The sequence below is a fragment of the Saimiri boliviensis genome, chromosome 4 (genome assembly GCF_048565385.1).
Source record: "Saimiri boliviensis isolate mSaiBol1 chromosome 4, mSaiBol1.pri, whole genome shotgun sequence".
Lineage (NCBI taxonomy): Eukaryota > Metazoa > Chordata > Mammalia > Primates > Cebidae > Saimiri > Saimiri boliviensis.
Window position 1 is genome coordinate 103,449,328 of NC_133452.1, and position 15,882 is coordinate 103,465,209.

At 40.6% G+C, this 15,882-nt stretch overlaps 1 protein-coding gene across 1 annotated transcript in view; it reads left to right on the forward strand.

Annotated features, from left to right (window-relative positions):
• The window catches only part of DNAH8 (dynein axonemal heavy chain 8), a 313,022-nt gene that overhangs the window by 225,462 nt on the left and 71,678 nt on the right, over positions 1-15,882 (forward strand). The window contains exons 76-80 of the mRNA XM_039467518.2: positions 1,787-1,892; positions 3,537-3,789; positions 4,363-4,553; positions 11,449-11,570; positions 14,533-14,651. Coding sequence (XP_039323452.2) covers positions 1,787-1,892; positions 3,537-3,789; positions 4,363-4,553; positions 11,449-11,570; positions 14,533-14,651 — 791 coding nt within the window. The remainder of the gene's footprint in view (positions 1-1,786; positions 1,893-3,536; positions 3,790-4,362; positions 4,554-11,448; positions 11,571-14,532; positions 14,652-15,882) is intronic.

Here is a 15,882-nt window from a genome sequence, read left to right on the forward strand (position 1 = left end):
ATCCTGCCACCCTGTAAGTACTATGGCAATAACACTAGTCTTGGAGTTGGACAACAAAGGTAGTAGGCTGTTATAACATAGAGCTAAGCTAGTTACTGGCAGAGACCAGCCTAATACCCTTGTTATTCAAGTTTCTATTTCTGGGTCACTTAGTTTTCCCAAATGTAAAATAAAGAAATTGGACTAAATTCAATTTGACAATTATTTATTGGGTTGAGTTTCTTCTCTACAAAGCCTCAAGATAAGTACCGTCAATAATACAAAAATAAACAGGACAAGTTTATGCATCTGCCTTCTAGAAGCATAAACTGTAGTTGGAGGGAAATAACCTACTGATAGATTGTGATACAAACTATATTAGAGGATGGATGTGGTGGCTCACGCCTGTAATCCCAGCACTTTGGGAGGCTGGGGTGGGTGGATTATCTGAGGTCAAGAGTTCAAAACCAGACTGGCCAACATGGTGAAACTCTGCCTCTACTAAAAATACAAAAATTGGCATGGTGGTGCATGCCTATCATCCAAGCTACCCATGAGGTGGAGGCAGGAGAATTGCTTGAACCTGGAAACTGGAAATAGCAGTGAGCACAGATCATGCCACTGCACTCCAGCCTGGGCAGCAGAGGGCAACTCCGTCTCAAAACAAACAAACAAATAAAAAACCTAACAAAACAAAACAAACCATATTAGATGTACAGATAAAGGCTGTGCTGTGGCTTTTGATTGACTGGTCCAGGAAGACTTTCTGAAAATGGTGAAATTTCTGAATCAGTTTTCCCAGAAACTTTCCCAAATAAGAAATTTTAAAACAGCTTCTTTTATCATAATTCGAAGTGCAACATGTGATTCAGTATAGGATCAGAAAAAAACTGTTGTAAGGAATATTACTGAGATCGGTATCAGTGTTACATTTCCTGAATTTGAATATTGGACTATGCTTATGTAAGAGAATGGCCTGGTTCTTCAGAGATTTGCTGAAGTGTTTAAGGGTAAAAGGACGTGACATCCACAAGTGATTCAACAGAAATAATCTAATAACAACAACAATAATGACAATATTAAGTATTCTATAGAGAGACAGTGATAAAGCAAAATGTTATTTGGTGAATCTAGGTGAAGGCTATATGAAAGGTCCTTGTACTAGTCTTGCAAATTTTTTGAATGCTTGAATTTTTTTCAAAATATAATTTTCAAAGTATATCATTTGATGCAAGAAAAAAATACCCTGTAAACATTCAAGTTTGCCTCTCTGTAGAAGGAGATATGAATACAATGGAAAATGGGTTTGTCCTGACAACTGGCTGTGCCAAACCAGGTACCTGCTGTTCCCATAGGCAGGTCCCAGGCCAAGAGCTCACATTTAATCTGGGTAACCCCTTGGTTTCTTGGTATCAGTGCCTTTTTGTTTCTACTTGTTCTGAATGCAAGTAAAGATAGCACTTCTTACAGAAGCAGTATAGAAACAGGGCCAAGAGAACAGGACATGCTATTTATAAACTTAAAGCTGGCAAGAGAGCTTGGGGTAATTGGACAAAATTATTTAGTAGAATTGTCTCATGCCTGCCAGTATAAGTACTGTGAAACCTTAATGACAGTGGGCATAATTTTAAAGAAATTTCCACAGAAACAAAAATATGGATATAGATTTGGCTAATGATAGTAATTTCTTCTGTCAGTCAAAAGGTACTTTGGTTTGAACTTTTAAAGTTGTTAATAAACACTAGTGAGTTGGATTTGCTGTAATAACTTGTAATTATAGTTCCAATGTTATTTTTTTTAATGACAGGAGTTAGAGTCTGAAAGGGTTAAACTTTTGGAGGATGTTACTTTTAATAAGCGGAAGATGAAAGAACTTGAAGATAATCTCCTCTATAAATTAAGTGCCACAAAAGGTATTGTGTTATTAAGAAGTAATAAAATAATGGATTCTGAATAAGGATTTCATTTACACTCTTTTCAATGCCCTCATGACCATAGATGTTAGGAAATAGTCATGTTATCAATGCAAAAACAAGGAAGGCAATTTCCATCTAGACATTAAAGAGGGGAGGCAGAGAATCTGATTTTTAAATTGGTAAATAGAGACTGAGCATCTGAGAATAACACAATTTTCTTGATATAATTGCTCTCTCCTGAGAAAAATAAGGGCTCCCGATAGAGCTAGGTAACTCATTATAAGTTAATTTGCTTGCCCCAAAGAAACTAATGTGCTCACTCTATTTTTTTTTTTAGATTGACTCTTTCATTTGATATTGAAATGCAGTTACTGCAATGGGTTATGACACATGTAATCTGCATCAGAGGAGCTTGGGTACCAAAGGCCCAGCTCACCCTCGACTTAACTTGACCTCCCACTATCGATGGCAAAAATAGGTTCTCCTCTGGGCAGCCAAATAATCATGCCACACCCCAATTTGAGGATGTACTCTCTCTGCAGTATATAAAAAGAAAATTTTATCCAAATAAAATTAAAATAAACAAATATATTGTTCTGTAGCTGGCAAATCACAGCAACCTGAATTCTGCTACCTTATGAGCAGTGAATGAATACTTCCCAACTGCATCTTAATCCCGGCATGTTTTTTAAACAAGTCTGACCTTCCAGAAATACTGTACCTTTATGGTGAGCTCAGTGAAAAGTCCTTTTATCTGCCGACTTGCACTGCTCCTGCTAGTGAAGTTGTCTGGATGAAGACCTCTTTCCTTGAGGTTAATCCCAAGTTGGACTTCCACATTAGACACAGCATGCCTGTCAGAATAACTCAGCCCTTCCTGCAGCACTCACCTGCCATCCAGAACTCTAGGGTAGGCCAGAGTGCTGCTGCTTGCAGATATGGGGACTATTAGCTTGGTACATCCAAAGTGTCTCCTTGGATTTTCATTTTAAAGCCAACTTCATTGTCATAAACACGCACTATTTCTATTAAAAACAATAATGAAAGGCAAAACTAAAAATGTGAATTTCTCTTCCTGGTGAGACATTTTCACTATACCTTGATTTGCTCTTGTTAGGGACAGAGGGGTAAGAGTTTTCTGTAGCAATGACTATTCTACTAACGCAGTGTGAGGAAAGAGTGTACCATTCCACTACCAGCAAGTCAGCCCATGTGTGAAGTGTTCAGGTCAGCTCACACCCTGGGACAAGTGGGGTGGACAAGCTGTGACACTTTGAGGCAAGCCACCAAGATGACAATGGGGGAAAAGCCTATCACACAGGGAACAGCGGAGACCACTGGAGACATGATCATTGTCTTGAGACATACAAAGACCCAATCAAATGGGTCTTCTGCTTTTTTGCAGATGTTTAGGCAGAGCAGGGGATAGTGTGTCAGTGGGCATGTTTAGAAGGATTCAGGCATTGGGTGGTAGTTGGACTAGAAGCTTTTAGGTGCCTTAAGATTCTACTGTACCAGTAGTCTTCCTGACTTTGGAGGCATCAAGTTGAAAACTGACAGTATTTTTTTTTTCAGAAGAGATGTATCTTTCTTTGCAACTTTTCCATCTGTGTGCTACAGTTTTCCTGTTTTGAACTTTAGGCTCATTGGTAGATGATGAATCTCTCATTGGTGTCCTTCGAACTACCAAGCAGACAGCAGCTGAGGTAAGTGAAAAGTTGCATGTGGCTGCAGAAACTGAGATTAAGATCAACACGGCTCAGGAGGAGTTCCGGCCTGCAGCCACCCGTGGAAGCATCCTCTACTTCCTCATCACAGAGATGAGCATGGTCAACATCATGTATCAGACGTCACTGGCCCAGTTCTTGAAGTTATTTGACCAGTCCATGGCCAGGTGAGTCCTCACTACCTTCACCCAAAAGTGGTAACTTAGAAGTCTGCTTGTATTTCTACTCTTTTAAAAATTGCTTTCTCACTATTGACAATAGCAAAGACATGGAATCAACCTAAATGCCCATCAACAGTAGAATGGATAGAGAAAAGGTGGTGTATATACAACATGGGATACTATGCAGCCCTAAAAAGGAATGAGCTCATGTCGTTTGCAGAAACGTGGATGGAGCTGAGGGCCATTATCCCTAGTAAACTAACGCAGGAACGAAAAACCAAATACCGCATGCTCTTGCTTATAAGTGGGACCTAAATTCTCAGAACACATGAACACATAGAGGGGAACAACAGACACTGTGGCCTCTCAGAGGGTGGTGGTTGGGAGGAGGGAGAGGATCAAGAAAAATAACTAATGGGTACTAGACTTAATACCTGGGTGGTGAAATAATCTGTGCAACAAATCCCCATGACATAGGTTTACCTGTGTAACAAACCTGCACGTGTACCCCTGAACATAAAAGTTTTTTTAAAAAAAGAAATTGCCCATTGCTTCCTTGATTTTTAAAATATATTGCAGATCTGAAAAGTCACCACTACCTCAAAAGAGAATTACAAATATTATTGAGTATCTGACATATGAAGTTTTTACATACTCTGTCAGAGGCCTATATGAAAACCACAAATTCCTGTTTGTACTCCTCATGACCTTAAAGATCGACCTTCAGAGAGGGACAGTTAAGCACAGAGAATTTCAAGCTCTGATTAAAGGTAAAGTGTGTGGGATACAGATGTGGTGTGTGGAGGTTGTTGCTTTTGATATGCTCTTTGATATACTGTAAACCCATTTCTGTGATACCGTAGGGAAATGATGTTCCAATAAAAGTTTAATGAAGTTTTATTATTTTTAATACCTCTTTTCTGTTTTTCATTCATTTTGCCCTGGTTACTTAAGATTCAGGTCTGTACCAACTCTGTGATCTTTAGTGACATAATTCATTCAGTTTATTCACTGCTGCCCATGCCTAGGAGAATCGATTGCCAGAGTGAGGAAAAGTGATACCCATGATGGCTTTCTTTAGCAGGAGAGCCACTCCTTGAGCAAGGGAGTATAGTGATTTTTCAGACTGCAAGAAAAGCCTCGCTTGTGTTTCATATTTGAAGTTAATCCTATTCATTGCATATCTCCATGTTAAAGATATAAGTATGAAGACAAAAAATGGAATTTTCATTTCAGTTTAGTTACACAAGTATTTACTGAGCACATGCTAAGCAAACCCACCACACTAGCTTTGGGGCTATAAGAATAAACCAGATATTGCTCAAAAAGAATCAATAGCCTCATAATGGGGATAAAGATAATTTAAAAATCACTCCAAAGTGGCCGGGCGCAGTGGCTGATGTTTGTATCTTGGCCAACATGGTGAAACCCGGTCTCTATTAAAAATACAAAAATTAGCTGGGTGTGCTGGTGTGCCTGTATTCCCAGCTACTCGGGAGGCTGAGACAGGAGAATCACTTGAACCTAGCAGACAGAGATTGCAGTGAGCCGAGATCTTGCCACTGCATTCCAGCCAGGCAACAGAGCGAGACTCCTTCTCAAAACAAACAAAACCACTCCAAAGTAAGGCAGAATCATCTGCTGTAAGAGAGCTAAGATACAAAGGAGGGAGGGAAATATACCTTTTTGGGCCGGGCGCGGTGGCTCAAGCCTGTAATCCCAGCACTTTGGGAGGCCGAGGTGGGTGGATCACAAGGTTGAGAGATCGAGACCATCCTGGTCAACATGGTGAAACCCCGTCTCTACTAAAAATACAAAAAATTAGCTGGGCATGGTGGTGCGTGCCTGTAATCCCAGCTACTCAGGAGGCTGAGGCAGGAGAATTGCCTGAACCCAGGAGGTGGAGGTTGCAGTGAGCCGGGATCGCGCCATCGCACTCCAGCCTGGGTAACAAGAGCGAAACTCTGTCTCAAAAAAAAAAAAAAAAAAAAAAAAAATATATATATATATATATATATATATATATATACACCTTTTTGGGTTAAGCCATGAATTGGGGAACTGTCTGATACGTGATAAAATGTTTCAATCTTTTTCTTGTGTTTTTTTGCTCTATATGATTTAAGCCGTTATCTTCTGGCTCCCCACACCCCAAAAAGAAAGTGGCATTTGAAGTGGACCCTGAAGAGGTAGAAATGAGGAAAACATTTCATGGTGAAATGGAACAGTATGAAAAAGGGAATGAGTGGAATACATCTAAGTTGTGGAAAACAGTCTGGTTTTGTTAAAATGAAAGGTGGATATGGAGGCATACTGAGAAATAGAGCTGGACGTGTAAACTGGTGACATACTGTGGAGAGCTTGGATTCCTATAGGAAGGATTTTCTAGATCTGGTAACAAATGGAATTGTGTAAGGTGGTGACGTGTCATTACGGTCATTTAGGAAGATGACCTTGGCACCCGTGTAAGGATCAAAGAAAAGAGGTTCAAGGGAGTCTCTTTTAATCTTCCCAACTGCAGGAATGCATTCCCAACTAGGGTAAAGGCAATGGTTATATACAGGGAGATAAGGATATGAGAGATTAGAGAGGTAAAATGGCAAAACCAAGGCATACAAGAGCTAAGAGAGCAGGCAGAAATGAGTCTAAGATTTCTAGTCTATGCAGAGATTTCTGGACTGGTTGGTTGGAAAAGGAGCTGGTTTGAGGAGGGATGGAGTGGGGGGTTGCTGGATGTGATTTTAGGACCTATTTAGGCAGAATAGGCCAGGTTTTGCTGCTATAAAAGCATTCCCAGAATTTCAGTGACTTAACCAAGGTGTACTTCTCATTCATGTTACCTCTCCAACATGCTGAAATCCAAATTGTTTCCATAACTACTATGGCAGAGGGGCAAGAATGTGGCAGACTGTACACTGGCCCTTAAAAGTTATCCCATGATGGCCGGGCGTGGTGGCTCACACCTGTAATCCCAGCACTTTGGGGGGCCACAGTGGGCGGATCACAAGGTCAAGAGATCGAGACCATCCTGGCCAACATGATGAAACCCCGTCTCTATAAAGAAAAAAAAAAAGTTACCCCACGAGTGACACATGTCACTTACGCTCCTACTTCCTTAGCCAAGCAAGACATGCAGCCACATCTAACTTCAGAAAGAACAGAGAAATGCAATTCCCCATGTGTTTGAAAAGCGAGGAAACAGGTTTGTGACCAGCTGTGATTACTACAGACATGTGAAATTTGAGCTATCCAGAAAACAGTTAGAAAAGATAACCTAGGTGGTCTGAGAGAAGTCAGGCAGTTACAAAGATGGAGCACTGAAATAACAACCAAAGCCATGGGAATGAAAGATAATCTAGGGGAAAAATGTGGAGTATTTCCACCCTACAAGGTGATACCTGCTACGCTTTTGTCCTCTGCATCCTGTTTATAATAAACAGGCAGTTACCTGTAACTTCTTACTCTTTCTCCACTTCATTTAATTCCTTCCTCAGATTCAGGTTAGATTACCCACTGTGGAAACTTTGCAAACTATTTTGCATAATCTCTGAAATTTCTTCTATGTGCCTTTTTCGTGAACACAGGTTTTATTTTTGGTAGTTCAAAGGACGTTTAAATGTATCATCTAGTTCATATTTTTTCGCTGGTCTAATGCACTTGGGGAAGTCAGTGTCTTAAGGCAGTGTGGGACGGTACAAGGAGCACTATCGGGGGTGGGGAGGAGGCACTCCCGAGTGTCCAGATGTATGAGGTTTTGGTCTTGGGGGTGTTTAAGTAAAACAAATGAATTTACCCAATCTAGAAACCTACTTTACCTCATTTCAAAAACCTTTAAGCCCTCATTTGGACTTGGGCTACAGCCCTGGTGTTGTAGGACACTGGGCAGAGGGGAAGGGGGGTCATTGAAGCACACTGGAATCCACGCAGCAATGGCAGCAAAATGGCCCCCACAATCTGGGGAGCCTTCTGTCTATGCACTATGGTCTGAATGTTTGTGTCCCCTCAAAATTCATCTGTTGACATCTTATCCCCCAAGATGGTGATATTATGAGGCCTAAGGTGATGAGGTCATGAGTGTAGAGCTCTCATGAATGGGATTGGTGCCTTTAGGAAAGAGGCTAGAGGGAGCTGATTCCCCCTTCCACCACGTCAGGACTCAGTGAAAGGAGCCATCCTCGCCAGACAGTGAATTTGCCAGGGTCTTGATCTTAGTTTCCCCAGCCTCCAGAGCTGTGGAAAATAAATTTCTATTATTTATAAGCCACCCAGCATATGGTATTTTGTGATAGTGGCTGAATGGACTAAGATACTGTGCAATATGAGTGGAGGCGAAGTATACTTTTGAAGCTTTCCTTACTGGTGAGCTGACTTTGCTTCCTGAATGCCATCTGCTAATAAATATGGCACCTGGGAAGGAGGCACGTATGACATAGAAAGAAGTGGGAAACCTGGTGCCTTGGTCCACAATGGATGGTGGGAAGAAAAAAGGAGGTCAGAGATAGAAAGAGGAGATCGGTACAAGATCTCATCTCTTCCTTGCCTCCTGAGGGATGTGAGTAGAGGAGAGTGCTGGAGAAACTTCCACATAGGAGATGCCCCTGCATTCTGCCCAGTGCCACGCCCACCATGGAAGCAGGGGAGTGGCTGGACTGGTGAGCCTGAGGTTTGGCAAGTAGGCGTGTGATGACATTCAAGTGTTGAGAGGGCTGGCACACAGCAGAGACTGCAGGTCAAACCAAAAAGCTGCAGAGAAAGAGAACTTTGTACCTGGAGACAAAGGACCAAAGCCAGGTGCTGGGGCAGTGGATTGCAGCCCAGGGCCCCGACAGGTCAGATAACACTTGTCATAGCTCAGGGGATACAGTACAGGGACCCAGCTTGCAACTAAGGCCTGTGGAGCCTGGAGAGTAGCCTGCAGACCTGAGGCATGGTTCCACTAAGATGTAATCCCACCCTGTCTCTCCTCTCCCACCCACCAACCTGCCAGACCAGAGCTACTACCCAAAAGAGACTGGGTTATTGAAAGAGTGGGGGGTAAATCAGAGGAGACTGAGAAACATGGCAACACAGTGGGGAGGGAATTCATCGGGGAGGATTAGATTTGTTACAGAAAAATAAGGCTGAACACATGGGTTGCGGTGTGAGTACATTTGTGACCACCTTTCATAAAACTGGAGTCAGGAAGAACTATATTGTATAGGGCCAGGAGAGCCAGTGAGAGGAGTCTGGATTTAATTTAGTTGTCAGTAGGGAGCCATCGAACATTTTATGAGCACAGATGTGGCATGAACAGAACAGTGCTTTAAGAAGATTAATTTGGGATTGTATGTTGGGTTGATTGACAGCAGTACAATTGGCTCAGCAATGAGTTTTTCCTTTTAAGCAAAAAGGTTTATTATAAAATTTGTTTTAGTTTTGAACTAGCTTACATCTTGACTGAATTATTTTTTAAAAGATGGTATTACTTTGTTTTTAATGCTTTTTACAAAGTTAACAAATATGGTCCTTAGATCATAGACACTTTTAAAAATCATTTTGAACTCAATACTTAATGGGAAGAGTGGGAGAGTAGCAGAAATGTTTGATTTTCCAAGAGTGACAATTTTTTTTGGTTTCAATTACTACTTGCTTTCTGCAATATTTGGAATGTGCCTTTGACTTTCTTCTTCAATCAAAAATGTCAGAACACTTTGAAAAATTAAATGGATATCAGGGGCAATCCTGCATTATAGAGCAATGGGATGTACCTTTCTTCCCTGCCTGGTTATTTTAGAAAGATATTATCTTTTTGTGTGTGTGTCATGGACTATGAACAAAAAGACACCTTAGGGGTTCTTTTCTTGCCTTCCAAATTGGATTGGACCTGGACCTTCCAAGCAGGGAAAGAGAGAGAGAGGGAGAGAGAAAGAGAGAGAGAGAGAGAGAGAGAGAGAGAGAGAGAGAGAGAGAGAGAATGTCAGAACAACAGCTAATGATTTCATAGCTTTTATTGTGGTTCTATACTGTTCTAGATACATTAATATATTTAACCATCACAGCAACCAATCTGGTAGATTCTATTACACATGCATTGGTCAGATGAGGAAACTGAGAGGGATTCATGTTTTTTGTCCAAGTTTATGTAGCTAGTAAGTGACAGAACCAGGATATTTGGGGAATAGGAAGGGCTGTCATTGTTCTGGGTTAGTTTAGGTGCTCAATATGTTTGGAAACACAAAGGTAGTTTAGATTTCTTTTCTTGGTGTCTCTGAGGCTCAGGATTACATGAAAACATCTCTGGAAGATGAAAAGGGGTGAGTTTGTCTCTGTTAGAGCAACAGAATCTGTTAGAGCTGCAGATGGCTCTCTCTAGTGGTTGCTTCTCACACCAGTGACTCTTACATTAGCAATACTGGTGCTCCAGAGAGACCTCCTCTGTCTCCAGGTTGCAGCGGGACAGACAGCGAGAAGAAGGTTTACATGTTGTTCTAAAGGCGTTGCACTCAGAGCCACAGATTCCCAAGTGCTCTGTGGTGGAGCAAAGGGTTTATATTAAAAAAGGACTTTAGTTCATACAGCTATTCAGGATGATGCTAAATAGGGAGAGCAAAGACGCGTAGTTCCCCTCATCCGTCTTTTTTGGCCCATGAGTTGATTTGTGAAACTGGAAGGAATGATGAGTTCCTAAGGAAGATGATAAGATTTATAAGTTCAAGAATCACTATTTTGCATACATCTGAATTGAACCACAGTGGAGCTGGAATTATTATGTTACATTACTAAAGACATGCAGTAGAGGAATTTTGTAATTGTAAATAGAATTATGTATTTCATTGGATAATGCTGGCCATACTCATTTGACCTGTGATTTGCTTCAGAATATGATCCAGTGCTATAACTCATTCTCTACTGGATTCAAGCTCTGTAAATGTCAGGGCCTTGTTGGGTTTTCTCTGCTATACTCCCAGTGCCTGGGACATGCCAAATATCTAGAGGGTGCTCAATAAATATTTGTTCAATCAATGAATAGATAAATTATTTAAATATTAGTCATCTGCTAAAAACTCATAGATCTGTTACATCATTTCCTCCTTCACTTCTTTCTTCCCTCCCTCTTTCTTTCTCTCTCTAGCTTCCCTTTCTCCTACCCTTCTTCCCTAATGCCAACTCCAACCTTAACCCTAACCCTAACCCTAACTTTAACTCTAACCCTAACGCTAACCCTAACCCTAACCCAAATCCATCCATCTCTTTATCTATCTATCTGTTTGACCTGGTAACAGGTGTTGTTTAATGGCAAGCTTCTGGAGGAGTAATGACTAACAAGTGATATTTAAAAATCTCACACATGAGAAGATCAACATATTCATTTATATCAGAATTATAAATTTTATATTGTTTAAAATCAATTAAAAAGCAAACAGTTATAACCACCTGAGAAAAATTCTTTGCAGGGAAAAATGACAGAGTTGTTATTTGTACCTTATAAAATGATCTAAATCAGTAAATAAAACACCAAGACTTCAAGGAAATGTACTAAAAAACCCCCCACATTTTCTGTAATATTATTTCCCAATTTTCCACATTTTCAGTAATGTGGCTATCTTGCTTTTATTATTTGGAAACTAAATTTGAAAAATGAAGTACAGGCTCACCCAATTCACCCCATCTGATGCTCTTCCGCAGGGGGAGCAGCTCTGGATCTGAAAGCCTGCCCTCCCAAACCCTTCCGCTGGATCCTTGACATGACTTGGCTGAATCTTGTGGAGCTGAGTAAACTTCCACAATTTGCAGAAATTATGAACCAGGTAATGCAACAAAGGGCTGGTTAAAAATGCAGATCTTCAAACCCAAACACACTCGGGCCACTTAAACTAGGGCTTCCTGGCAGCAATTCCTTCACCCTAAAAAAATCTACCAAGTAGTTTCGATTTGAGTCTCTGTGGCTGTCTGGGAGAGATCTTGGGCAGATGGACCTCAGGGTTACCCTCTTCATAGGTGCAGCCAACTATGTTTTCCTCCTGTGTGGTGGGCTTGGCCATTTTATTTGCCTGTTTGAGTTGCTGCTAGAATCAGAACCAGTGGATGGATCCTTTTATTATAGATGATTTATGCTTTTATACTTTAACTTCTGCGTATGATTAAGTAATTTGTGTGGATTAGAATGTGAGTTAAATTAAGAGGTTGAGGTCCCTCTAAAAAATTATTTTAGTGGTAAAATATAAGGGTGAAAATGGAGAAATAGGTACTGATTTACCTGTTGATTTTTTTTCTTATTTGAAAATGTGTGTTGATTGACATGGATTAATTGTTGAGTCAATTGTCACTGGAAAACAATCGTGCAACTCAGAATAAAGAAAGCTGTTTCTTATTGGGGTCCGTTGGCTACAACTGCCTGTTACTGATGGAGTCTGCAGTTTCCCAGTGTGAAATGACAATAATCATTTTTTTCCTGTGGCTGCTAGTGACTGATAGATAGGGCCATAGGTAGACGGCAGGTTGGCAGAGCCTCACACTGCAATCACCAACCCCTCACCCAACATACTGTGTTAGCTGCCTCTGTTTGTTCAGTGGCATTTCTAAAACATTGTGTAGATGCTACATATTCAGACTGGTTGGGCCAGAGTCAATTGAATAAACTCTCTAGGTTCCCTCTGTGGATGGATAGTGAGCTTTGTAGTACAACCACAGATGAGTTCTCCAAGCACAAACAAATGTTTGGAAAAAGAAAGTGATCTCGGTCTGGTCAGAGATCAGGAAGGGAGATCATCAAGAACCATTAGAAAAATCACTCAAACCCATGTCCTCTTCTGATGGTTTATATTGATAGAAGGATATTTATTATTGTTTGCCTCTGCCAACTAGATTTTAAGTACCCATGATGTAGAATCTAGTAGCTATTACTGCTTACTATGGGATGGGTACTTTGCAACAACAACCCTGCTGCAGAAGGGCAGGGTTATTAACCCTAATTTGTAGATGAGAAACTGGACATACAAAGAGGTTGAGTACTTGCCCAAGACCTCATCGTCGATAAGTGGCAAAGCTCATGCTCTTCCCAGGCCATCATGAGTTATTCCTATCCATCTCCTCTTCGACCACCAGACAGGCCAGAAGTGGGGTGAGGAGCAGTTCTTAGGAAGGTTGCAAAAGTTCAGTGGAGACCTGCAGTCAGGTGGCCATTAGTCTGGCCTGCCTGTGGGAAGAAAAGGAGGAAGCGGAAGGTCAGTCTTCCAGCTGAGTGGATGTCAGGAACTGAATCAAAATAACCTCAAAGAGCAGCTACCCTGACCTTGGCATCCCAGGCCAAGGGCCAGGAAAATGAATGAGAAATCGAGGTGGACATCCAGGGGCTGGAAGTCATCTTATTACCCATCGTGGCTGCAGCTCACCCCAGAAGCTCTAGTGTGGTCAAGTCAAAATTAGCAGGTGGAGGCTCAGTAGATGAAGAATAGTTATCCACTTTCTCCCTGTGCCTCCTCTCCAGCTGCAGTTGTGGAGGAGGCCTGCGGGGGGCACTGTGGGCAGCAGTGCACAGGTGCATGTGCCGCAAGGTAGGGCTGACGACATTCAGGCCCTGCCATGCAGGCAGTTTCTTTGAGGACAGCCAACCAGAGAGAGCTGCTGCAATCTTCAGGAGATAGGTAGCAGTTGTGAAATATTTCAGAAATCCCCTTCATCTTTTAGTGACTCAGGGACAAAGTGGGAACAACTGAGTTACAGAGTAACTGTTCTGTTATTAATTTATATTCTGTCTGTATCCTGTATGATGAATTGTTCACATCATAGATAAGAGACTTTGAACAGTTATTTAACCTCCCTATGTCTCAACAAAAAGTAGGGGTAATAGAGGGAAAAGTGTAATCCTCAAGTCTGGCACATGGTATCTGCTGTACGAGCCTTTGCTATTTGCTATTATTGCTTGCCATGGCTTTTTTTAAAAGCACACGTACAAACATTGTCTAAATAACCCAGCCTGATTGTTGCTGAAGAGCAGGGATTGGCTCAATAATCTATAGTTTTTGTAATTAGCCTTGATGGCACTTGGGCTGCAGGGAGCACATTTTAATGCCTCTAAAAACCTGATTTCATGCTCTAAAACCTTATTTCATGCTTCTGAACAATATTTGAGACCAGCTCTTGGAAAGACTACTTTCATTTTTAAGTTTTAGATCTCAAGGTGAGGGATCACTAGGAAAATAAAAGTTTTGATTTTGTCATCTATCAGTCACTATTTTTTAAGTAGAGATCAACATTTAGAGGTTGGGTTATCAGAATGGTCTGTTAGTGGCACTCAACTGAGGATAATCTACCCACCCCCAGGAGCATTTGGCCATGTCTGGAGACATTTTTGATTGTTGGGACCCGGGTGGAGGGTGCTACTGGTATCTAGTGGATAGGGACGCTGCTAAACATCCTACAATGCCCAGGACAGCCCCCCTGACATAAAAATATTCAGATCCAAATGACAATGATACCAAGCTTGGGAAACCTTGATTTGTGTTTCTTCTGACCCAATCATTTGGTGTAGTCGACACATGATCCAATCATAGCAAATAATGTAGAAAATAATGGAAGAAGAACTGAAAGGGAATAGTAATATCCACATTATTCAAGTCATTGATCCTGAAGAAAGGTTTAAACTGTGTTGTTACACTTGAAAAATTATCTGCCTGTAAAGAATGACCCTCTACGGTGATTTAGAATCCTTTCTAATATATTCCAATTACGTATAGTTCTGTGACTTGCTAATTGGCTTGCTTCTTTTAGATATCTCGTAATGAGAAGGGGTGGAAAAGCTGGTTTGATAGAGATGCTCCAGAGGAGGAAATTATCCCTGATGGATATAATGATTCACTAGATACCTGCCGTAAACTTTTACTTATCAGGTGAGAGCAGACCTAGAAGCATCACTCAAAATATCGCTAAATTACAGATTTTATCTCAATGAGTTTACTTCACTATATTGCTGTCATTGAAAGTAATGGCAAAAACCACAATTCTTTTTGCACAAATCTAATATTGTAAGAAATGTATGTACATCCAGATTATGGTTTTAGATGGCAGTTCTTAAATAAAATGGTGATGATGGCAGGAAATGATGTATTTTGACAATGTATTAATGATAGTGTTTTTAGCAAAAAGTGTGAAAAATACGCTTTTATTATTCACTTTGTTCATGATTTACCATTGAGTGTAAATCATTTATTATTAAATTTATTTCTTTTAAAAAAAACAGATCTCACACAGTTACAAGACAATTAGTTTATAGGCTAAAGTTAAATTGTATTTGAGAAAAAAAAAACCAGTATTGCATTGAATTTGAAATATATATAATGCTATTTTTGGCTATTAAAATGGAAACAAAATTTGAAATTGACATTAAAGAAGAAAATCCTCCTCTCTTTTCACTTTTTACATTTCTCAGTACCCCGTAACTCAAAGAGGCATTCCACATTGGAAAAAAATCTCTCTCTCTCTCTCTCTCTCTCTCTCTCTGTGTGTGTGTGTGTGTGTGTGTGTGTGTGTGTGTGTGTGTGTTTGTGTGTGTATGACGGGTGGGTAAGGCAGAAGAGTAAGCAGGGGAGATGAGGTCCCCAAATGTAAAATGAAGAGAGGTAGGGTTATTTTGAAGCCATTTTTATCTTTCCTAGTGTTATACACTAAAGTTTGCGCTTCTTAGAAAAACTTGTTTTGTAGCTCTTGTCACCTTCAAGAGTGACCAGAACAACCCTAATGTTGACCTCATAGTCTGCAGAGAATAAAAGGGCTACTTGATTTTATTGGACCAAATGTGTCTATATTTAATCCGTCATTTTAAAATTAGATCTATGTCAAATAGTGCAATCTAGTAGCAAAAAAAAAAAAAAAAAAAAAAAAAAAGTCTGTGGGACTTATCTGTGCTTTATCATGTCAGTATTAAATGACTCTTATCCAATGTGTCCGTGTGTGTAGAACTTGCTATGGTGTGCACTACACAAATGGTATGCCACAAATGGCTTGCTGACCAACTTACTCTTGGCATTTTTGGCATGTTGGTTATTCCCCTGAAGGTTGTGGAGCTTCAGAGCGTGTGACAGTTTAGCCCCTACTATGTATTGGAGCCGACAGAGGACACTG